General features: G+C 36.5%; 2 protein-coding genes across 2 annotated transcripts; one reads left to right on the top strand and one right to left on the bottom strand.

The window, feature by feature from the left end:
- Positions 1-5,907: 5,907 nt before the first annotated feature.
- On the bottom strand, positions 5,908-12,432 carry LOC137400994 (tubulin polyglutamylase TTLL11-like). Its single transcript, XM_068087334.1, has 6 exons — positions 11,502-12,432; positions 10,282-10,419; positions 8,650-8,840; positions 6,983-7,165; positions 6,523-6,659; positions 5,908-6,193 (listed from the first exon to the last, which is right to left on the bottom strand). The coding sequence occupies exons 1-6, from the start codon at positions 12,430-12,432 to the stop codon at positions 5,908-5,910; spliced, it is 1,866 nt and encodes a 621-aa protein (XP_067943435.1).
- Positions 12,433-12,947: 515 nt separating this feature from the next.
- Positions 12,948-24,749, top strand: LOC137401113 (26S proteasome regulatory subunit 6B). Its single transcript, XM_068087479.1, has 9 exons — positions 12,948-13,002; positions 13,351-13,452; positions 13,957-14,143; positions 19,796-19,942; positions 20,063-20,266; positions 20,940-21,087; positions 22,976-23,072; positions 23,790-24,014; positions 24,556-24,749. The coding sequence occupies exons 1-9, from the start codon at positions 12,970-12,972 to the stop codon at positions 24,667-24,669; spliced, it is 1,257 nt and encodes a 418-aa protein (XP_067943580.1). The 5' UTR covers positions 12,948-12,969; the 3' UTR covers positions 24,670-24,749.
- Positions 24,750-25,895: the final 1,146 nt, after the last annotated feature.

Genomic DNA, 25,895 nt, shown 5'->3' with positions numbered 1-25,895 from the left:
GCAGTTAGCGTCTTATAACCTTCAAAGTTTGAGTATCACAAAGTGGTTAGCTTTCAACAGCAATAAAAACTTTTAGTATTATAGCATTCTAGAACATCTCTCTTTTTACCAAAAATGAAAAAAAAATCGGATTTCTCTATGATTGACAAATATTGTAGCATAACAAACCATGTTATCAGTTGGGATGTCAACCAGCCACTTATAATCCAGTTGTTGATGATGACATGAGTATGGAGAGGACATTCTATGCATACAGGACGGGGGGGGGGGGGATTTTTGGAGTTGTTGATGTTACTTTTAGCTGCGGTTTCATTAGATGGCTGTGTCATTTCTGATTATCAAAGCCCCGGTTGAGTTAGGTAAAACAAATATTGACTGTCTTTTTTATTAATGGTTTCACTGTTAGTATAGATTTCGTGAGATCGACTGGGTAGATGTTCGATAACTGTATCAGGTATCAGGCGCCTGTGTTGAACTTGGATAGCTCCTTAGCATTGTGACAATTGTCATGAATGTTTCATTTTGACTTGATATTTGAAATACATGTAAATTAAAAAGTCTAGCCTCATTCAGAGTATCAGTATAAGTTCTTTAAATCCCATTTTGTTGGGGTGGTAGTCAAAAAAACTGTGGGAATGCTTAGGAGGCTCAGCTAAACAGAGTTCTACAACTGCACTCGGGATGCGAATGGCTTTTCATTGACTGCAATATGCAGCAATTGTGCCATGCTATGGCTAGAACTTGAACAGTTGCTCTAAGCAGTAGAGTCTCAAAGCTCGTTAGAAAAGAGTTTGCAGAAAGAACCCAGTCAAAACACTACAAAAACAAATCTACTAGTTTCTACTGTTATTCTGGAGTAGGCTGTGGGCAGAGCAGTCAAAAGAGCTTTTGAAATTAAGTTCCGTTAGACTCCTTTCAGTGGCAATTTCTGCAGTGATTTAGACTAATTTTGGTATGGAGAATTCTAACCTGAAGAGTTGCCGCAGCTGCCATTCCCGCTTGTGTAAGAAATTTGATAAAATGAATTTTTTTTAGAATTTATCTTTCTTATCAATAAGATTCTTTTAATAGAAGCTTCAGATTTGCAACTTATTCTTATAATTGTTTTGCAGTAATTTAGGGTGTCAGTGGTGAAGTCAAAATTTGTCTTCCATCTACATGTATTTGTTAACATTTTATATTCTATGATTGTTACACGCCCATGTAAACTATATACATGTATATATACTTGTATCTACATGTGTATATGTAGGGTTTAATGGCTTTATTTTACAAAAGAATTCAAAACACTATAATTATGTTCTATAACCTCACACTGTTGAATCATAGAGCATAACAAGAAAGCTGCAAGCAATGTGATCATGGTGAATTAATAGTAGTAATGCTAATAGCAACAGTTTTACAAAACCAGCTGGGTTACTTCAAAATATCGCATATCTTAAATATTTGTTCAATATGTTGAGTTCTTAGTTATTGTTTTCACTATCGACATTCTCTGCTACTGCTCCTCCACGTTTGTTTTAGTGCACGCATGTGCAAAGCTTTGTGTAAGGCAGCTATGCCATAAGACTGGCACATCTGCTCTTTTAGCAGCTCGTTTTTTGACACTCACATAGAACTGCTTGCCAAATATTGGGTGGGCAATAATTCTTGTACAACACTTCACTGCTTGCTCATCGTTTTCCTTACCCAGTATCCACCCATGTAAAAAAGAAATGGCGCATTGGCAAGTTGTGTTGTTGCCTCTTTCCATGTAGGTATCTGCTACAAACAGTGTAATTGGCACAGTGCACACGCTCTTTCAGTGATTGATGCCAGAGAGGAAAAGAGGGACCAACTTCTTCAGACTTAGACACAAAATGCTTGTCCCTTGGTCAGCCGAAGTCTATACCATTTTTTTGGGTTCTATTTTCTTACCCATAGAGTCTGTATGTGTAAGTTTCACAGAGAGAATAAAGTTGGCTTGAAACTTAAATGATTCTCAGAGTCCTTTCATTGCCTGCTGACAGTCTACATATATTTTGATGAGTTTTCTATGACTCTTTTTTTCTTTGCCCGCAAAGGATGAAACTGCATCACTGCCAGAGAAACTGTGCAAACCTATGAGACTTCCACATTGGTAGATTACCTCCGAGCTTAGTAGCCATTGCACTGACAGCTAATAGCCACTTCTCGTCTTTCTGTTCAGTTAGAAAAATGGAGATGGCAATTAATATTCTTACCATGGGCAAATGCCATGATAGCAAAACCTGTGTCAAAAGATTTGATCACCACCTGTGAATAGTCAACAGCAGCATGGCATGCATGCAACACGAGACGTCTGTCTGCCTCCTTGTAATCACAAGCCAAAGTAGGCGCCTCTATTATAGTGGTGGGTTTATCATAAGAGTTAATACTAAGCCAGCAGCCTGATCTTGTCTTTGTAGTCTGAGTATCAAAGTAACATGCTTAACTGCAGTCTTTCAGTGTGAAACAATGAATGTCAGCACCACGTCCCCATTGCTTCCAGACTTTACAGAGGCTTTTCAGTTTGATATTTTCACAGGTTTATTACTAACATAAAGATTGCTTTGTAGTTGCACATAACTTTTTGCTTCACTCACTCCCCTTGATTCTATTCTTGTAATTGTTGTCGATCACAAAATCCACACAAGCAGCCTTGTACTTCTCAGCATGAGCAATAGGCACATCGAGGATGGTATCAGCAGGTTTTCCAAATGTTGAAGGAATAGCACTAACACGTCGAGCTTGGAAAAGCGCCATGGCATTCACAAAGATGGTCCCACATCCTCAATAGCTTGAATTCACTGTATTTATGGTAATTTGATCGTGTCTGACATAGATATGAACTGGTCCTCTGAGAAGGTTTCTAACTCAGTTGCCCTCAGGGAACCTTGGCTGTGATATTCAAAAACTACAGTTAGAGGCACAGCTCTCTGCTTGTCCCTTTGTATAAAAAGTTCCAAGGTACTATAGGTAAGTTTGAACAATCTTTTTAATTGATTCTGCAAGATTGATTTAATTTAATTGATTGAGGCAAGATTGATCAACATCTTCACCACTTACGCAGTCGTGTATTGAGCATGAGGCAGATATACTCGTCATAACACTTGTTATGATAGTCCATCTCTAAAGCAACTGCATCTTGATTAAAGTTCTACAAAGTACAAGTTCTTCTTGTTTGATGGTAGCAGCATTCTTCAAACCACCTGCATATGTAGGCAGGTGCACTGTTCGTAAACTTAGCAAGATGTTTACGCGCAACTATGCTTGATGATGTCGATAGGAGTTTAAATCAGTTGTGAGATCCATAGCTGCTTGTATGGTGAAGTGATGTCAATCATTAGTGCCGTACCAATACAAGTTGGACTGCAAAACAATACACAGCACAGCTTGTAAATTACTATCATAGTCAAAGCAACTGAAGAAGTCATGTCTCAAGTTTATCTACAGGATAGATGGACATACCAGCCGACACAGTTTTGGCTACAAGAAAAAAAGGTTTGCGAGTAGTTGATTTGTGTGAGTAGTACCAAACTTTATTTTCACAAATAATGCATATATGCTCAAGCGTAGGTCTTGATGTGTAGAAGTGGACAGCAGAATTGGATTTCGGGATTTTCTTTGGTGGCTCATCTTCATCTTGACAAGGTGTAGCGTGAGTAGCAGGTTTCTGACTCTCTTCATGTGGCTAAATGAATGCCAGGACAATATTGACTGGAAAAATCACTATCACTTAATCAGCTTAAACCAATAAACCAGATTGCATACACGCATGCTTTGTCCATTTGACAAACTTGTGCAAAACTAATGGTTAATGTCTAGCTGGATTGAAATTTAGTTATTTTTCAAACTGAATTCAAGCATTTTGATCAGTAGCCGCCAATACTGGTTTGTACAGATTACCATGTCAGTATTCCTTTCATCTTAATAATAATTAGTAATCATGTAATTAAGTAACATAAAAATTATTGTATAAAATAATCATAAGTCACATTATCCCACCTTAAATGTTTGAGTGGTAAAGTATCACGTCTCAGAAATACTCACTCATCTCACTGTGTTTTTTCTTAGCAATCTCTATCTTGCTGTTGTTAGTCAGTCTTTGATAGCGTGTTCTGTGAATCTGAGAGCCCTTACAGACAAGTTAAAGTCATACATCATTGGAAACAGACATTTCAGGCTCTTTACAAAGTGTTTTTTCAGCTTTCTAGACAGGGACTAAGTGTTTGACTTCTGTGCTTAATCAATGTTTATCAAATTAATTTCTTGAGAACCATTTATGTGGGTCATGTTAAAGCTAAAACCATACTTGCATAACAAGAAAATAATTTACAGCGGGCGATGTTTTGACCTTGATTGTTGTAATAAATGAACAAACTGTGACTCACTCCGTAAAGAGCCAATTACAATTCGGTGTAAAAGGAGACAACTCTATAAAATCTACCAAACACAAAATGTGAACATTCTCCCACTAGTGGGAATAGTACGCATGGCAACTCATTAGATATGAATCCTACGCAATCAAATCTATCTAGTAAGTGCAAAAAATTGTCACTGAAAAGAGGTGCCAACGTAAATGCTAGATAAACTGCCTTGGTCCACGACTTAAAAAATTTGAAGACAGTTCGAAGGTTTTCCTTAATAGTTAACAAGCATTTTAATGATGCAGATTTGACGACAAAAAGTTTCTGAGTTTCTGAGAATTTAAATCAAATGCAGTTTTAACCATTTCATATTGTGAATGTAAATTAAGTTTATTAACTGTCCATTAACTGAACAGGGCGCTTCAATATGTCTTTAAGATTTTAGCAACTGTAATGTTTCAGAGGTGTAACTATATAGCAGCTGGGCTTTAAGGCTATCTATCCTTGGAAGCTAGGGCTACTTAGTTTGGAAAGCCACAAATGTCTAACATGTTAGAATTATCTATTCATTGGATTTAAGGTATATTTGTTTTGGGATAGCTAGGGCTATATATTCTGAAATGTTTGGCCTATCAATTCTGGGAAATTAGGACTATTTTTATGGAGAGGTTAATTCTATTAGAGCTTGACTATCTATCTATTATATACTATAAACTATCTATTCTGGAAATCTGGGCCTATGCAAGTCGTGAATATAATAGTAGTAGTAGTAGATTATGTAGTAGATGGTGTTATACTCATCATTTTATTGTGTTTTTCTATCCTCTGACTTACTCCCTAACAGGATGCTCACAATCAATAAAAAACTAACTTTCCATTTACCATAATCAGAAAGAACGCATTGGTTACCATGTTTGTATCATTTGATTTACTTTTGGCTGTTTAATGTTTTAGCTCGAGCAGATTTTTTGATTGACACAATTTTTTTTCAGCTGGCGTCGACAAGATAGCGCATTAATCTAAATAAATAGTATTATAATTTGATGAACAAAACATTGTTGTAATCTATCTATAGCTACATGATTGACAAAATAAATTTTGCTTTCGCAATATCCAAAATATCAAAGGACATCTTCACATAAAACAAAAAGCAAAGAACAAACTCTGCAGGTAGAATGAGGTAACTGAAATTTTTTGTGAGAAAAATAATTTGTAAATTGTTAGCCAAATCTTTAACCAAAATCAAATGTTTAAGAATGGAAATAAATAAAATATATTTTCTTCATTTAATGACTGATATCTTTTACCTGAAAAGTCCACATATTAAACATGAGCATACAGTAAACATTCAATATAAACCGTAAAATTATATATAAAAATATAGCAAACAAATCGTACATAAATCTAAAAAATTACAATAGCTTTTCAAATGACATAGATTTGTTATGCAGAGCTAGCAAAAAGCTTGCTAGATCTGTTATACAGAACAACCAACATTGTAGGTGAGCACGATTCCCAGTATTTGCTGTCATGTACAAGCCTATTCTTGATTATTGACACGAGTGTGTCGTGCGCTCGCTTCAGTTCTGGCTGACCCATCTCGTTTTCTTTCAACATATCTCACAGGTATTTTTGGAAGCTTAGCTCGACGAAGCCTGTTTTTATTTACATTTTCTAAATTGGCCTCGCAGTAGTGAAGTAGATTGTCCACCATCTCATGAGTATCATGTGACTTTAGCTTGCTTCTTCGAGCAATTGTCATGAATGCTTCGAGAAAGGCCTGAAAGGATAGGCCTGGCTGAGAAGTTGACTGACAATCTGCCCATCTGCAAAATTAGAATGAATACTGCTGCAGATTATTCTTTGGAGTTGCACACTCTTGGAGAAAATTTATTTAGGTCAGGTTATCTGGGTAGTTTGTAAAGTATATTTCTTTAATGATCTGTAGCAAGATAGGGTGCATATAACATATCAGCAGATCTGATGACTGATAGCAGGTGACTGAACATAGCACATAGAAACGTATATGATGACTGATAGCAGGCTAGTTAGAATGACTCATTCACATTGGAGTTGTCACCACTATAATAGTAGTAGACAACTTCAATCTAGCCTGTAGCATCTATGAACAGCTCAATTGCATGTATTTACGTACCTTCTTTGTATTTCAATAAAGAGAATGTCTAGAGCTGCAACAGTTAACGAATTGTTTTGGTGATTGAGACGGCATTTTCTGGCAAACATCCGAAAGCTGTTTGCGCTCAATTGACTTTCATGGATTCCTAAAGACGCCTACAACAAAATAAAATATTACATAAGTACACATAGACGAACATTTACCGTGCCACTTTTTGTAGATAAAAGCTAATATTGTTGATATTATATAATACACTATAATATTAGAATATACTATATTTTAGAAGTCCATAATTTTTTTAATTAAGCTCATTTCCAATCATGGAATTTGACAATTCATAGTGTAGTTAAGATTTGTTGTGATGGAAGAATATTTATTCTATGCATATCCTAATAACCTTGCTATAAGTGTGTCTATAGTATAAACATAATAAAGAAAAAACACGACTTCTTTGTTTTTGTCATTAGGATTATTTTACCTGATACAAAGCTGCAACTCTCTCCAAGATTCTCAGTTTGTTAAAGTCCTCACTGTAACCATCTGGATAGATCTCATACAGAAAGTGCTCAGGCTCTGTCTCCTCTTCATACAGACACTCATAGCCTGTGAGCTCTTCTTCTGGTATTTTCACTGGTTTTGTAGGCATTCTGTGATGGGCTACCTGCAGCAATCAGGCGATCAGGGTCTAAATATATTTATAATCAATCTTTGCAGGAGTAGACAAGTCTCAAAAATATTGTACTTGTATTCAAATTTGTAACCCCTTTGAAACTGTTATGTTCTGCTAGTACTTTGGTATTCTAGTGAGCTGTAAGAGATTGCTGTGTGTATTAACTATGTGCACAATTATTCTTAGATGTGAAAAGGTGGTAGAGTGATGCAGACGGCTGGAGACCCTGGTTTAATACCTTTGTAGTGCAATCTTTCTCCTAAAACTCTTAGCGTGGTTGCGAACAGACGAACAGACAGACACGGCTCTTATATTAAAGATCATGTAAAAAGGTATTAGATTTCAGGTTATAGCTTATGTTCTGTAGTTCAAGTTTACTAAGTTTTGTTGTGTGCGTTTTGCAAAGGCAAACTGGTGTAACTTACACTATGTAACTTGCACTATGTAACTTACATTATGAAACTTACATTATGTAACTTACATTATGTAACTCATGCTATGTAACTTACACTATGTAACTTACACTTTGTAACTTACATTCAGTAACTTACATTATGTAACTTACACTATGTAACTTACATTATGAAACTTACATTATGTAACTTACATTATGTAACTTATGCTATGTGACTTACACTATTTAACTTACACTGTGTAACTTACATTCAGTAACTTACATTATGTAACTTACATTATGTAACTTACATCATGAAACTTACACTATGTAACTTACACTATGTGACTTACGCTATGTAACTTACGCTATGTGACTTAAGGTATGATGTGATGTAACTTACTCTATGTGACTTACGCTATGTAACTTACGCTATGTAACTTATGCTATGTAACTCATGCCATGTGACTTAAGGTATGTAACTTACTCTATGTGACTTACGCTATGTGACTTAAGGTATGATGTGATGTAACTTACTCTAGGTGACTTACGCTATATAACTTACGCTATGTAACTTACGCTATGTAACTTACGCTATGTAACTTACGCTATGTAACTTACGCTATGTAACTTACGCTATGTAACATACGCTATGTAACGTACACTATGTAACTTACATTATGTAACATACGCTATGTAACTTATGCTATGTAACTCATGCTATGTAACTTACCCTATGTAACTTACGCTATGTAATCAATCTCCGGTATAACAAAATAACCCCTACATATATGCACATGTTCTATAATTATTATTTTCTTAATTATGCAGATATAATGTAGTTGTGATGGCAATTAGCAATTTTTTGAAAATGTAACACATGTAATTTCACTTTGAGCATTTGCAAAATGCACCAACTTCAGCTTTCGTGCAAATTATAAGCTTGGCTGACAATCTGAAGCAGGTAGCTAAAATTCTGATTTAACCAGCCAATCAATTCTTGCAAACAATTGTTGATAGGATAGATTTATCAGATCAATAAATTACTGACAATGAGAAATACTTTGTAGATTCTACTGACCTTGTCTCTAGGGGCTGCCAGCAGCAAAACCTCTTTTATCATTTTATATTTGACATACTTGTCAACAGCACTCGGTATTTCTTCATAGATCCCAGGAGAGAGCTCTTTGTCAAATGTCATACTGAGGCTTGGGTTAGCATTGACCTCTAAAAGTATTGGCTTCAACGAGTCTGTTAGAAGGATATCAAATCCTGCAAAACAGACATAAGGCTTCATTGGACTTTAGTTTTAAGGTTTGAAAAGGAGACAGTGATTTTATTTGGAAAAAGGATGATGAAGCTGATAATACCACAAAAGGGATTTGACTTCAAGTCATTCTATACGCCTAAATAAAACAGACAGAGTTATCTACCCGTGTCTCATGTTCACTCTATAAGTTCTATGAGCTTTTCTCAAATGTTAAGTACACAGTCATAGCTCATCGATAGCAATAGAATGTATTCGATCACATATCTCAGTGACCACAAGTTTTAACTATATGCATTCTCTCTAATTAACTCATATAAAAGAACTATCAAAAATCTGTGAAAATCAGCAAAAGTCAGCAAGAGTTAACGAGAGTCCACAAGAGTCAGCAGAAGTAAAAAAATTCAGCGAAAGTCAGCATTAACAACTGTAAGTCAAGCTTCAACCTTTCATATGATAAAGAAAGGCTTTATAAATGGTTAAATGTTGACTCTAACACATTACAGGTTATACATATCATAGTCCGCTATACCTAGAGCAGTGGTACATATCATAGTCCGCTATACCTAGAGCAGTGGTACATATCATAGTTTGCTATACCTAGAGCATTGGTACATATCATAGTCCGCTATACCTAGAGCAGTGGTACATATCATAGTCCGCTATACCTAGAGCAGTGGTACATATCATAGTCCGCTATACCTAGAGCAGTGGTACATATCATAGTCCGCTATACCTAAAGCAGTGGTACATATCATAGTCCGCTATACCTAGAGCAGTGGTACATATCATAGTCCGCTATACCTAGAGCAGTGGTACATATCATAGTCCGCTATACCTAGAGCAGTGGTACATATCATAGTCCGCTATACCTAGAGCAGTGGTACATATCATAGTCCGCTATACCTAGAGCAGTGGTACATATCATAGTCCGCTATACCTAGAGCAGTAGTTAGCTCAACATGACTACATAACGGCGTGTTCACACAGTGCCTAGAGGCATTAAACACCATGTTGCTGCGCAAACGATCTAACAGTGTGATCTACACTTTCCTATAACTACTTGCTTCTTTGATTTTTAACCCCTTATATTCATGATAGATAGCTACATTACTCGCTATTATAAAATCAAATGTTATCTCTGCCCTATCAACTCATAATTATGTTGTGTAAACTGAGTAATCAGACACTGCGTTATTGTCTAGGTAATATATACATCTACTGCTGTTATGTACACTCTGATGGTGTAAGTTTATATTAGCAAACACTAAAATTGATTGGAAAGTTTTTGTTCAAACATGACGCTCCTCTATCAAACACTTTCTCGTTATTTTGCCATAAGCACTAGGGCTCTAGGAAATGAAAATGGAAATATATAAAATTTGTTAATTTTTGAAAATCAATCTTTGAGATGGCCTTCAATCAGTAGCATGTATGAGTCCTCACCAAGTATCTGGAAGCACCTGACACGGTTGTCAGATTTGATGGCATGGCTGCTAGCAATCTGTATTTCTGGAAGAACAGCGAGCAGAGTCTTGATTACAACTTGCTCGATGTCTGCCCAAACAGCGTCAGCATCTTGGCCTACAGATATCGGCAGCAGCATTACACAAATGTATCTCATATAATTTACTTTATATAATTTATTTTTCTAATTTCTTTTACTTAGTTTATTGTTATATAGCTTACTTTATATATAAATTAAAAAGGAGATCAAATGAACTGTCTTTTAACGCTATTCTATACCTAGTAAAGCAGCTGAACAACCCCAAAAGCTATTTTTAAAATAATATAATTATATGTACATGTTACTTAAAAATTGTTGCCAACATTTAGAAAGCTTCTTTTAACTTCGTCTAGCATTAGAAACAATAGAAACAAATGAACAGTGCTGAAAGGAAGCTGAGTGTGTCAATCTATAAACACCAATCAATAGACTCATTAGCTTACGTTAGCGCGCTTTCTTTACCTAGTAGCAACCGAGTGACGGTAGGCTATACAAACAGTCTGTGCATTCAACCCCTTCTAGCATTCAAGAGTGCACTTACCAAAATGACTGTAGGCTTTCAGTCTGCGCTATATTTCATAGGTTATTTACGTATATCCACTTTTATTAGAAACTAGTTGACTTCTCATCTCATTACCATCTGGTAATGTGTATGTGAGAAATAGTTTATTTGTAGAAGCTTTTGAAGAACAAAAATGCCAAAACTCGCTCAAGGATATGATTAGATTTTGAATAGTAAACAAATAATAGGTCAGAAAAGCTAAACATTCTGGAGCTAAACAATAAAAGAAACAATAGATTTAACCTCTATAAGCTTTGAAAATGGCAGGAGTGAAAGAAGTTACTAAGTGCATTACGAAAGGTCCTACCTCTTGTTCTCAGGCTAGGAGTGGCTGCCCCTCAGCTATAGCAAGCAAGTACAAGTAGGTGACAGATACGAGTCCATGATATTATCATCATACTCATTGATATCAACTATTGCATTCTGCATTCCACACACATGACTAAGTAGAAGTTGAAGTTTTTATTAACGCATTCAAGAGTCACACTGCGGAGGCAGCCATTAATCCTGTAGATAATTCAGTTTTTAGAATGAACAATAGCGAATTTAAAAACATGTTGACAAAGCGTTTAATATGGTAAAGTTGCGTCCACCTACCTGATCTTTCTATCTGAGTTAGAACACTAGTGGCAGTTCGCTTGGAACCATCTGTCAGCCTATCGGTGTGAATGTACTTTTCACTGAACTTGTTGAGAGAGTAGTTAGTGAGATGCATATAAGGTTCGTGCATATTTTTGTTGGTTGGCTCTTTGTATTGCACTGTGCAGAATCGAGCTAAGCCTTCCTGGCTCATGTAAATGCTGACTGGGTTGAGACTAAGAAGTATTGCATAAATTCGTAAGTCAAACTTTGTATGTTCAATGAGCAGTGGGTTGGTTATGTACTCTTGCACTGCGTGAGTCATATTTGGTGTAAAAGTGTAATCTTGGGGCTCTTTGATAAGATAGATGCCTTCTCCTTGCGTCCCACCATCCGGTTTTACAATGAATGGTTTCTTTTTTGCCTTGCCTTTTTGATTACGCCTTTCATACGCTACATCCGCGCAAAACTCGTGGAACTGCTGAGGCAGAAACCAGGTTTTCGGATAAAAGTCATATTCTTCAGGGAAAAGCATGCGCATGTTAGACAGAGCTCTAGTCAAGTTGATCTTTCGTAGAATTTCTGCCATTTGTGGAAACTTGTTTATTGCCCCTCCTCTATAATATGGTGTGTAGTTTTCTATTTGGTGGGCTTGCCAGTAGATGTCGCTGATACCCAGCTTCCTCGGTGTCATCCATACTTTCCATCCAAGAGCTTCTCCTATTTTCTTTAAGCTATGGTGTATATTGCGGCACTTCGAGACATCAAGTGATACGGTGCTAGCTGAGTTAATTCGTTCTTCTTGTTTTGCAGCTTTTAGTCGTGACCGTTGCCGTGTCAGTTTGAAAGGATCCTTGCGAATCTCTTCCATGCTCAAACGAGATCGTTCTAGGAATGAAGGGACCTGCTGTATTCCTGGAGCAGGCATGAAAGGAAATGGGTGTGACATAATTTATTAGTTGAAAACTATAGTTGTAACCAGTTTGTGGTTGATAGATGCTTCAGCAGTTTTTGGTGTTGGATTAGAACGGCATTCAAAGTAGATAAAATTGGGCTTTTTCCATATTTACTGTTAATTGTAACAAATGTCAGTACTTGCATCTGTAGATTTTTTCTACATTGGTTAAATAAATCGCTATGTAATAATTCAACTATTTACCCTTTCCTCACGATCCTTTGATGGGCCTTTGACGTTGTGTCTTCCATCAGTAGTTTCCACACTTCCATTGCGTTTGCAAGCGAAATACCCAGTTGTTGTTGTCATAATTGTTACGGAAACGTTAATCCACGCCCACTTGTAATAGATAGCCTCAAAAGGCTAAAATAAAAAGATAGTTTTATTTGTTTTGATTATTAAAAATACAAAATTAATTAATATAAATATTTAAAAAAAAATAAATTTGTTAAAAACAATTCAGCGCATTAATTTTTATTCAGTACAGTATTTATAGTTTAGCCGGAAACTGTGAGAAGAAAAAATCTAAAGATGGAAGAAATTGGATTGTCACCCGCTCCTAAGGTCTGTGCCAAATCTGTTTCACTTATCTTAGTTAGGCTACTGACGTACGTTTAAGAACATCCAATTGTTTGTTTAAAATATAAAGCTATCAGTTAGAATTTAGTGTTAGTTAGAGTTTAGCTTGTTGGTTTGTTAGATTTCTTGTCAATTTTGTCGGATCATCGGCACCTCGGCTTTCAAGTTATCGACTACGCTATTTACATTCGTATCATACAAACTTTACAGTAGTATTTTTCAACTGCATATTATTTAGCAGAGTGGTAGGTAGGCTTGACTATCATCAACTACTTGCAAGTTCATGTCATTGTTCGGTCATATTTGTAACTTGCGTCTATATTCTGACTATAGGAGGATTCACAAATATCCGAGAGTCGACCAACGACAGCACAGACGTTTGGTCCTTTAGACCCTCTTTCTTTAGAAGTTGAGGATCTGTATGCCAAATATAAGGTGGGTCACGTATACGATAGTCAACTCGCATGTCCTATTCGCTAATTGGTCTCATTAGCTTGTTAATTTTATATTAATTTGGGTTTTTAAATAATTTGCCGTTTTAATTCTACAAATAAGTGTTGCAGGCTACCAATCTTTTTATACATACTACCACTCGCTTCAGTTTTAAAATCTGTAATTTTAAAACCAAAAAGTTTAAAGTACGGTTTAATTTTATTCAAGCAACTTAGAAACAAAGTGCGGTAAGGAGAACAGTTTACATATGTTTATATATAGCAAATTAATATTTCATTGTTCTCTAAGCAGCTAGTCTGCTATGACAGGAAAACAAGAATTGCAGTTTGCTCTCGCGCAGCGAGATGATTAATGTGTTACACTATCAACACATATTATAGTTTGATGTAGTCCTCCGACTAAGGCTTCAAATGCTAGTTATGGTTCAGTTATAAACATAACAACAACTGAAGAGTCTTCTCAGCAATTAACTCATTTCTCATACAGAAGTTGCAAAGGCAATTGGAATTTCTCGAGGTGCAAGAAGAGTACATCAAGGATGAACAGAAAAATTTAAAAAAAGAGTATTTACACGCTCAGGAAGAGGTGAAGCGAATTCAGAGTGTGCCTCTTGTGATTGGCCAGTTTCTTGAGGCTGTTGACCAGAACACCGGCATTGTAGGCTCCACTACCGGTGGGTAGTCTAGAAGTAAATTCCTAGTTGTGCAAGTTCTCTTTTTTGTACTTTAGCAAGTTGTTAGTGTCACTCATTATGTATCTCATTGTGTAACTTTCAGGCTCTAGCTCATGAGCAAAGACCAAATATTCAAATACAGTAGATGCTCCTACGACGTAAATAATTCGTTCCCGTAACAGGAACTTGTATGTTTCCGGAATGTTAATGTAGTCTGCTCCCGGATTAATTCCTCAATCGTTTCCATGGTCTTTCCAAACTCAACCCTTCAGTCTTTCCAGAATTTTCTAATATAATGACTGTGCAATAACTGTAGTATTAATGGTTTGTATCGACAAATTTTCTTTTTTTATCACTTTCAATCGGTTTATACTAGTGTGTGTGTGTGTGTGTGTTTTATTTCACCTTTAAAGATTACACAATTGAATTAATACTCGAGACAAAATATAAATAACCAATGCGTGAAAAAATAACAATAAGTAAGAAATGATGATGGGGCCCATTGCGAAATGGCAAAGCCAGTGGTACGCGAGCCCGAGTCAGCAGCACAAAAACCAGACCGTAACACTCACTCTCCAGACTGGAGATGGTGCCTCAATTCCACCTTATATTTACCGAGACATTTTATTGATCTTATTGAATTAGGTAGTCGATTCCACAGCGCAGGTGTTGCAAAGTTTGAGGATCGTTGACCGGCTAAAGTTAGATGATTAGGTACGGGAAGAGAAAGTAATTGATGACGAGTATTATAAAATGGTAGTGCTGGATCACATTTTGAGTAAAATAATTTATGGGCTTGAATAAGCAACTTATATTTATGCAATTTATCAATAGTTAAAATATCAGAGGTTTTAAATAAATCGTTTGTTGGAAATCCAAATGGCTTACGGTTAATGATTCTGACAATTTTCTTTTGAAACTGTATTATTTTGCTAAGATGAATTTTGGATGCATTGCCATAAGTTTCTATTGAATAGCATAATTTGGAGTGAATAAGTGTGTAATATAGCATAATCGGCAATTTTTTTGGAATGAAAGCACTTATGCGGTAAAAGATGCCTGATATAGGCCGTAAATCTAATAAAAGCTTACGAGCGTGGGAAGACCAGTTCAAATTTTTATCAATTGACACTCCAAGAAATTTGACTTCATCAATTGCTTTAATAAAAGTGTTATTAAAAAGAATAGGCTGATCAAATTTAATTTTGCTCTGGTAATTTTTAAAAACAGTAAAACAGGTTTTGTCAAAGTTAATGGTTAATTTGTTCGTTTGACACCAATCAGCTAGTTTTTCAAGATCAGATTGGACTTTAGGTAAATCGTCGTTTAGGTTCTTTGAACTCATAAACAAATTGGTATCATCAGCATACAATATAGGAGTTAGATGAGTTAAACAATCACAAAGATCATTTATGTAAATTAAGAATAAAGTCGGGCCTAGCACCGAGCCCTGAGGTACGCCACAAGTCAAATTGTCAGCGTTAGAAAAAGTATCATTAATTTTTGTTGTTTGGGTTCGGCGGGTTAAATAGCTTTGTATCCATCTGATGGTTAACTCACTAAAATTAAATTGCTCTAGTTTTTTAAATAATATTGCGTGATCGATCGTATCAAAGGCCTTCCTGAAATCTATAAAAATTCCTATAACACATTCACTTCGGTCAAACGATTCTAGAATTTGGTTAGTAAAAGTTGAGATGGCATCAGATGTGCCTCTAGCTCTTCTGAATCCAAATTGGTTTTTATATAAAAGTGATTTATTTTCTAAATAATCAACAATTTGTTGATTAACAAGTTTTTCCAATATTTTACTAAAGACTGGTAGAATTGAAATTGGACGAAAATTACCGCATTCATTTAAAGAACCCCCTTTGTGCAAAGGTAATATTTTAGCTTTTTTGAGTGCATCAGGTACCTTCCCAGTCTCTAGTGATTTGTTAAAAATCTTACATAAAGGGTAAGCAATACTCTGTGAAACCGATTTCATAAATTTAGCAGTAATTTGATCTAGGCCAGAGGCTTTGTTTGAATTTATTGTATCTACAATTTTTAATAAACCAGTTATATCGATGTATTGGAATTCAAAAGCTTCACCAGCATTATTTTCAAGCCACAATGCTTGATTTTGGATAGGGGGTTGAGGTACTAAGTTTACAAATTTCAAGGCCAGTCTTTTACCAATATTACTAAAAAAGGAATTGAGCTCATTAGCTTTTTCAACATCCGTTATGGCTAGTTCATCAGGATTAAGATAACAAATCAGTTTAGAAGGCTGTTTATGGCTATTTGTCTTTTGTTTTCCTAGAAGCTCATAGTTTACAAGCTGCCAAATCTGCTTTGAGCTGGTGCAGCTATTGAAAGCTTGCGAAAAATAATTATATTTGGAGTCCCTCAAATTCCTGCTAACATCGTTTCTAAGCTTGTTATATTGGCACTTCAATTTTAAATTAAGTGGGTTAGATTGAAGTTTTCTATGAAGACGATATTTCTTTTTAACGCTCAACAAAAGGTTTTCAGTCATCCATGGCTTTAAGAAAGTTTGAGTAGATTTAGTGTTTACTAATTTTTGGTATTTACATTTCTGGGAACAATCAGATAATTTGTCAAAAAAAGCGTTATAGAAGTAATCGACATCATTTGAAAAGATTTTGTCCCAATTAGTGTTTTCAAGCATGATTCTTAGACTTTTATAATCAATTACAGGATATGAATTAGTAGTTTTTCGGGAGATGGGTTGATTATTTTTAAATTTGTGAAAAAATGAAAATGTGGGCAAGTGGTCACTAAAGTCTGCGCTTATAGTTCCAGATGTCACTGTCGGACTAACAAAGTTTGTCAAAATGTGATCCAAGCACGTCCATTTGTTTGAGGGCTTAAAATGGTGGGTTGCAATAGTTATAGTGTTATAAAAACAGTAAGTTGCTAACAAGTTGGCATAGTCATCACTTGAATTGTCTAAATAATCAATGTTGATATCACCAGCAATGATGTGATTACTTGCGTGAGAAGAAGAAATGAGGCGTTCAAGATCATCAAGAAATTCAGCAACACCTGCGCTGGGCTGCCGATAAATCACAGTTAGAATAATAGGTGAAGCATAAACACCAAAATGCAGTCCAACAGAATGAGTGTCAGACCCAGCAATGTCCACAGTCGGCAACACCTCCACACCAATGCCATCTCGCACATAGATCCCAGCTCCACCTCCGCGTGTAGCACGTTGCGCACCTGAAAAAGTGTAATTTGAAATTTCAAAAAATTTTGTCTCGTCATCATTCAACCATGTTTCTGTTACACAAATAACATCAAAAGGAACATTACAACATGCCAGAAATTGTTCAAAAAGAAAAAATTTATTTCTAAGGCTCTGGCAGTTCACGTTAAGTATTGAAAGTTTGTCAGCGAAGAAACTCTGGCTGAACAAAAAATCATTAATACAGTATCCATGACAATCTAGATCTAAATCCAATTCAGAATCTGCCATTTTGCCAGGAAGCTCAGTAGTAACAGTTCACTGGAGTATTTAAAGAAGTTTTAGCGTTTCTAAATCGTCTTCAGAGTTTATAGGGATGGCATCCGAGTCAGGAGTTTTACGCAGATATATTCTTTGATTAGATGTCCACACATATTTATAGTTGTAATCCACTTTAAATTGCCGGGTTTTCCAGAAAAGTGTGCTTTGAGCACGACTCAATACTTCATTGATATAGATCCTTCCTGTTTCTTTGAAACCAAGTGCTGAGAGGGATTGAATGTTTTTTCGATATTGCTGGAAGAACTCATTGCGCTGATTGGTTTGGGTGAACTTTATGATGATGCGCTTGCTTTGTCTAATGCGGTATATCTTGTCGATGGTGGTAGGTAAATTATCAGATTTTAAGGAACTTAGCAATTTCTGATAAGCAAGGTTCAGATTTTCCGATTTATCATATGGAATCCCATTTAACTCGACACATTTTGTTCTTTCAGCATACTCTGCTGCTTCAATTCGAGACTCTAAGCCTTCCAGTTTACCGATTTTAGATTCTATTTCTACTATGGATTTGGATAAATCTCTCTGCTTGAGTTGAATGCCCTCATTTTCTTGATGAACGTGATTGAGAGACTTTTCAAAATCGGACTGTTTGCTCTCAATTAAATTGAGACGAAATTCGATATTACCAAGCTTAGTAAGAATTAGGTTTAATTTTTCGTCAATGTCGATAAGCTTTGGACCGGCTTCCTGATCACTATTCTCTGTCGATTTAGCTGCTCCCTTTTTAGGTCCCATATCGGAAAGTGTACTAGGCACTTACCCGATTCGAGGGTGGCTCATAGAGATATCACCACCCTCGCTTCCTCCACTTGCAGTACAGAATATCCAAGAATAATATAATCAGCAATCCAATTGAAGCAGAATGCTAAGTAAAGTAGTTGCTGTGATAAAGTTTAGTTATTAACATAAAGCTGTGAGAGAGTGGAAAAGTACATGACTAGTACATGATTACAGTAGTTTTACAATAAGGGGAGTAAGCATCTTCAATGTCAATTGGCTTTTAATTTTTGTGGACAGCGAAGTCTATTCTGCTAAGAAAAACTAATAAGTTTGTTGTCTAAAATAACGCATTACTAAAATATGATAAAAACGGTGGCTCTCTGTCTGTCCATCTATCTGGTTATAGTTTAGGATAAATTAAAATTTTCGACTCCCAACTTGTGACATCAAGCTTGGTGTACTGACACCAACACCCGCACCAATCAATCACCTTGGTTATTTCTGAATAATTGTGTAGCTGCTTATTCTCTGTGCTTCATCAACAGACACACTCGATGATCTGTCATGGCGAACTAGGCTGACACGTTAGCACTTTACCCAATACATCAAATGTGGAATTTACCTTGTAGGTGGTATACAATATAGTAGCGTCGCCTGTAGTTCTTGCGGTTTGTGTTACGCAATTATTTACCCAAAGGTGATAGCAGAAATAATTTACTTGGTAATAACTATATATATATAGTATGAGAGATTTACTGGACACCGTGGTAGGTCGGGAGTAAACCAGTCTGCTCTGACAACAGAGTGTTTTAGTAAATATAGCACAAAGGAGCTTATTGTATCGGTTTGTTCTCTTTAAAATTTAAATTTTTCTACTGCTAACCATTCGTAAAATCAGCACCTGTCACATAGACGATACCTAACTTTACAACTGGTACATGTTCTGTATATGGCCTACTCCACAATTGTTGTCATGCTCTACTCTGACAGCAAATTGAGTCAAGAGCACAGAGTGAACTAAACTTATCTAGCTCCATGCGAGAAGGTTCTATGTTATATGCACAGCAATCCTTCTCCATAGTATTGTTGAGAAGGTTCTATGTTATATGCACAGCAATCCTTTTCCATAGTATATTGAGAAGGTTCTATGTTATATGCACAGCAATCCTTCTCCATAGTATTGTAGAGAAGGTTCTATGTTATATGCACAGCAATCCTTCTCCATAGTATTGTTGAGAAGGTTCTATGTTATATGCACAGCAATCCTTCTCCATAGTATTGGGCTGGCTGATAATCTTTTCCTGGTTTTCAATTAATGCCCACAGTCGAAAAGAAGCTGGTTAGATCAGTCGACTAGACTATCTAATGCATGTATTTTCATATTCATCTCTTATCAGGCTCCAACTACTACGTAAGAATTCTATCAACGTTAGATAGAGAGCTTCTCAAGCCCAGTGCTAGTGTTGCCCTCCATAAGCATAGCAATGCCCTAGTTGATGTACTGCCACCAGAGGCTGACAGCAGCATTACCATGCTCGGCGCCGGTGAGTATACTCTCCCTTTTGTTCAGTTGATGTTGTCTAGTAGACAAACAGATGTTTATTCCTTCTTCAAAGTTGGTAGTGGTAACTCTCCTGTAAGGTCATCTCTCTTATGCGCCACAGATGAAAAGCCAGATGTGAGCTATTCAGATATTGGTGGAATGGACATTCAAAAACAGGAAGTGAGAGAGGCTGTAGAATTGCCTCTCACTCATTTTGATCTCTATAAGCAAATCGGAATTGACCCACCAAGAGGGGTGCTCATGTATGGCCCACCTGGCTGCGGGAAGACCATGCTGGCAAAAGCTGTTGCGCACCACACCACAGGTTTGTGTCTTCACTCCTTATACATCTCGTATGTTTTGACAGTCTGTCTTCGGTTTTTAGTTCAAGGATGAGTTCTGCATGAGAGAGGAATGAGGCTGATACCCAACACTAGTAGTAGAACTCTGTGGGACATCACTTTTTGTCATATATATTAGGTTATGTAGTGAAGGTAGATAGAATCTTGTTTCAATAACAAAATAAGGTGCAGGATTTGTGATGCATCTGACCCTCGAAAGTGTAGGTGCTGTTTTGGTCCTCCATCATGCCTTCTTGCTGCTGCAAGTTTACTCGTAGCCATACCATCAACATGAAAATTGTCAAACATTGCAACATCCCTTTATGAAAATAGTGCTAAGGTTGGGTGACACCAGTCCATCTCCAGTCTGCGTTTCGGTTCACTACAAGTGTTAAGGTTTACTACAAGTGTTAAGGTTTGCTACAAGTGTCAAGGTAAAACCAGAAAGAGGCTTTTCTAAACATCTCTGTAGTATGGCATGTTTCTCTAGTCAGCCTTAACAATTGTAAGCTTTATAACAGCACTTACATTTTCAAAGAAACTCTACTGAGGGCAAATATGGAATGTTCTGAAGTGGCTATGATTGTGTCAAGGGTGAAATGTGCTTACTTAATCAAGCTTTCTCTCAGTCACATACAGCAGCTGACACTTTTACAGCCGCTTTCATACGCGTGGTTGGCTCAGAGTTCGTACAGAAGTACCTCGGAGAAGGGCCACGAATGGTAAGAGATGTTTTCAGACTGGCCAAGGAGAATGCTCCATCTATCATCTTCATTGATGAGATTGACGCTATTGCCACAAAACGGTAATTCTTTTGTTTTTGTACAAGAGGGAGTTGTCTTCTTCTACCATTGTAGAGCAACCATTTCATAGTTCATTTGGCTATAGCTTTAGCTCAAATTCTTTGCCATTACAGATGTTCTAGCCATTCTAGGTCATAGATAATTTTGATAGGATGTTCTAGTATTTTGTGTTTTATTCATGTTGTTTATTTTTTATACTTTATCTATATATTGTGTGCATATTGTATGCTGTTTGAATGCTGCGTGCCATTGCAATGAGTATGATATTCTAACCTATATTCTGTAATCAAAGGTACCGTTAAACCTTGACATACATGTACAGAGTTAATCATTTCTGATATTAACTTTACATTTGAGCCGTCATATATGAGGACAAAGATTCTTTTGATAGTATATCTCATTTCATTCAACTTCTTTTATGAGTGATACTTTGGGATATTAAATATTGTATTAAAATAAATTCATTACATGAAACCATGTAAAAGCTATAAATTATAAGAAACTGGATAAATAAGGTAATAATCAATAAAAAGAGTTACATATCAAAGGTGAATTAGGAGTAACCTTGGTGAGGCAGGAAATGGGTTGTACGTTGATAAGGAAGGCGATAGAGATCCGGACTTGGTGTAATCCAGCACATGAGCAGTTTGTAAATTAACATATTGTGTAACTAACGTATTTCTTGCTTTTACTTTCAATTATTTTATTGAATTTTATTTTTAATTATCACGGCCAGTTTTTTTCCACTTCCATTTTTTCTCAATAGCTACTAAAATCCTTCAGCGATTTTCTAAGAAATGATCTGAAGATGGCTACGATGTTGTTTCATTATTTGTTATTTTCACTCTAAGAAAAGTATTGCCATTTTTCATCTTTTACCATGACTGCCTCTCGTATTTGTCTTCTCGGCGTCCATGATTTATCTTTTACCATGACTGCCTCTCGTATTTGTCTTCTCTTTGTCTTCTCGGCATCCATGATTTTACAACTAAAATAGAAATTCATGAAACACTGCTTAGTGTTATTCAATCAACTTAAAACTGACGGCTGCAATGGATCGTTGAACCGGCTTAGCCTTTAATTGGTTAGCGTGCCTCACCGTAATATCATTTGAATCTGATGGACATTGTCTCGAGGCATTCGAGGGATTGGATGCGCTGTCACTTCTTCAGGGGCCTTTTGAAACATTCTGATATTAATGGTAATCACAGAACTTTGTGGAATCAGAAAACTATAAAATTAAATAGGTTTGTTGTTCTCTTTTTATATTGTCCTTGTTTTAAGCTGATGTTTTCAAGGAAGAATAACTGATTAATTGGAGTTTACACTTCTCATTTTTAGTCAACAGTAGTCATTTTGTTTTCTCTAGAGAGCGATGTTTGTTGTTTGAGCTCTCCAGAGTGAACTATGTGATTGTTTTGCACTAGTGATCACTTCTTTTGGATTAGCAAAAGTATCCTCAAGTTTGATTGGGGTCTTTTCTTTTTCATCTCTAGAGATCTCAAACAACAGCTTTTTCTAATATTTCATAGCTCGTTGGTCACGTAACATAAACCGGCTTTCATTATTATCTTGTGATACAGCGATGCATCTGTGTGTGCCAGCAGTAACCTGAATTGAAACTTCAACTCTAACTTCAACTGTAAGCGTACAACGGAACTGAAGTGGTGCTTAGCTAAATTGTATTGTTAGAGCGATGAGCTTATATAAAGTGAAAGGGGATATTATTGACAGGGTACTTTGAAATACTCTCATGCCCAAGCTGCCCTTGATGTTTTAGCCAAGTCCACTTTCTGAAATCTTTTGTTTAACTAATTTATTGATAAGGTCGCAGAGAGGTTTTTATAGGATTTGATTGGATAAGTTCACATGAGGATTTATTTTCTGCAGGTTTGATGCCCAGACAGGAGCTGACAGAGAGGTGCAGAGAATCCTCTTGGAACTTCTCAACCAGATGGATGGATTTGACCAGACAGTCAATGTGAAGGTTGGAGAACCACGTGTATCTTACAACTTACTACCAGGTCATCCTGTTTCTTGTTTGCTGACTTATTTAGATGTTTACATGAATGGTACTGTTGGAAGGTTGCTGTCGCACACTGCAACTCAGTTGTGAGTAGGTTAGTTTCCAGACATGACTGTAATCATCTTCTCTCTCCAAGTTATTATGGCGACAAACAGACATGACTGTAATCATCTTTTCTCTCTCTCCAGGTTATTATGACGACAAACAGACATGACTGTAATCATCTCCTCTCCAGGTTATTACGGCGACAAACAGACATGACTGTAATCATCTTTTCTCTCTCTCCAGGTTATTATGACGACAAACAGACATGACTGTAATCATCTCCTCTCCAGGTTATTACGGCGACAAACATGACTGTAATTATCTCCTCTCTCCAGGTTATTATGGCGACAAACAGACATGACTGTAATCATCTCCTCTCTCCAGGTTATTATGGTGACAAACAGACATGACTGTAATCATCTCCTCTCCAGGTTATTATGGCTACAAACATACATGACTGTAATCGTCTCCTCTCTCCAGGTTATTATGGCGGCAAACAGACATGACTGTAATCGTCTTCTCTCTCCAGGTTATTATGGCGACAAACAGACATGACTGTAATCATCTTTTCTCTCTCTCCAGGTTATTATGGCGACAAACAGACATGACTGTAATCGTCTTCTCTCTCTCCAGGTTATTATGGCAACAAACAGACACGACACACTTGATCCAGCTCTTCTCAGGCCCGGTAGGCTTGACAGAAAGATAGAGTTTCCTTTACCTGATCGGAGACAAAAACGACTTGTATTCAGTACGATCACCTCAAAGATGAACCTGAGCGATGAAGTAGACCTCGAGGACTACATCGCTCGACCTGACAAGATCAGTGGTGCTGACATAAATGCCATCTGTCAGGAGGTGAGAGTTCAGGCTTCCATCATTCATGTTTTCATCATCGATCTTTTGTTACCATAGCAGAGGATAGTAGACTTATTCCAACAAGGAGTATATTGCTCTGAGTGAGAAGGATGTCATACTTGGGCATAAAAGTGTATCTGTTCGTAGCTAATACTATACATCTCATGTCTCCATCAGCTCTACACCATTAGTTGTCTTCTCATGAACCGATAAGCTTTCTTTATACATTGTTAGTTGTCTTCCCATGGCACCATCATTTCTATACCATGTTAAATGGTTTACTTTGCGCCATCAGCTTTATACAATGTTGGTAGTTATGTTTGACGGTATCATCACGCCTCTATACACGGCTAGTTGTCTTCCCATGGTGCCATCTGTCATCTCAACACTTAGTTATCTTATGATACCATTATCTTTCCATACACCGCTAGTTATATTTCCGTAGTACCCTCAGCTCTCTAGACACTGCTAGTCATGGTAATGCTAAACACTAGTGTCTTCTAGTACTTCACTTATACTGGCTCATTGCTTTCTCACGCAGGCTGGCATGCAGGCCGTCAGAGAGAACAGATACGTTGTGCTTCCCAAGGACTTTGAGAAAGGCTATAAGAACAATATCAAGAAGGATGAGACTGAGCATGAGTTCTATAAATAGATTGTTAATTTTCATGTACATCTCGTCTAAGGTCATCGTTGTATATACAATTCCATAATATAATCAATTATGATACAGCATGTAACATGCTAGTTAAACCCATAAAAGTGTCCAGACTCTGCGTGCATTGCTGTCCATGCTTGGAGTTATCATCTCCATGCTGATTAAAGCTTTTATATTGTTTCGGAATTGTATTACAGTCAAGCATTTATATGCTTGTCTCAAGTATTCTGAGTTTAGTGTATGACAAAATTTTGGATTACTCTCTTTAGTGTTGCTTATTTCTCATAGGCGCGAGTGAAATATTACCACAACAGTATTAAATGTATGCTATATAAGCATGCAAATTATTCACATAATGTATGCAAGTGGTAAAGATTAACGTAGAAAAAGTGTTCCGCAAGTGACGGTGTATATATGTGTGTTATATTGCAGTGGTTTACTGTTGTAAGTTATACGGGAGTGTGTACGAGGAATACTGAGTGTATATCTTTGATTTGGAAAAGTATACATAGAAATTAGATGGGTAAAAGTAATTCACCCCAGCAAACATTGATAGTTGAGAGAATAAATGTTAGAATTAGATTCGTTAGCATGTAGGCTTCATCGCTAATAGAAAATATTTGTGAAGGTATCCTCAGATCCAGAGGCTCGTATGCGCTGAGCGTGATGCTCTTGAATATAGTGGAGACAAATTCACAGCTGACTGAAAAGTAGGTGTCTTGCTAGACCTGAGGGGCATTCTTAGTAAATGCTAGCTTCTGTTTATTTGAAGCATTGTCATAGGTAGGAGAAGTGTAACCACATCCTTGGATTTTTAGACAAACTATCATGAACATGCAGTGAATTGTGATCAACAGTTTGGAATGTTGTTTCTGGCCCTTGCAGATTAATATGACCATCTATGTCTGCCACTAAGATTATTAGATGATATATATGTATACTTATATTGGACAGTCCTCAATCAGTTTTATGGAAAAAGTGTTTTACATGGTATCACCAAAAATAAATAAAACAATTACATGCAAAAACAAAAATTTTGGCACAGAAAATTGAAACCACGAAGTTTTGGTATTTTATCTCTTGACAAAAGATTGAAAGAGTTAACAATACGATTGTTTATGATGCATATGATCAGGCATAATCATATACATTTATAGAGATAGAATATTGTAGAAGCGAGCTAATATCTTTAGTGCAATTCAACTGTTATTGTCTTTGCAGAT

The sequence above is a fragment of the Watersipora subatra genome, chromosome 7 (assembly GCF_963576615.1).
Source record: "Watersipora subatra chromosome 7, tzWatSuba1.1, whole genome shotgun sequence".
Classification (NCBI taxonomy): Eukaryota; Metazoa; Bryozoa; class Gymnolaemata; order Cheilostomatida; family Watersiporidae; genus Watersipora; species Watersipora subatra.
Note: the sequence above shows the minus strand (reverse complement) of the source record. Positions and strands in the feature narration are given on the sequence as shown.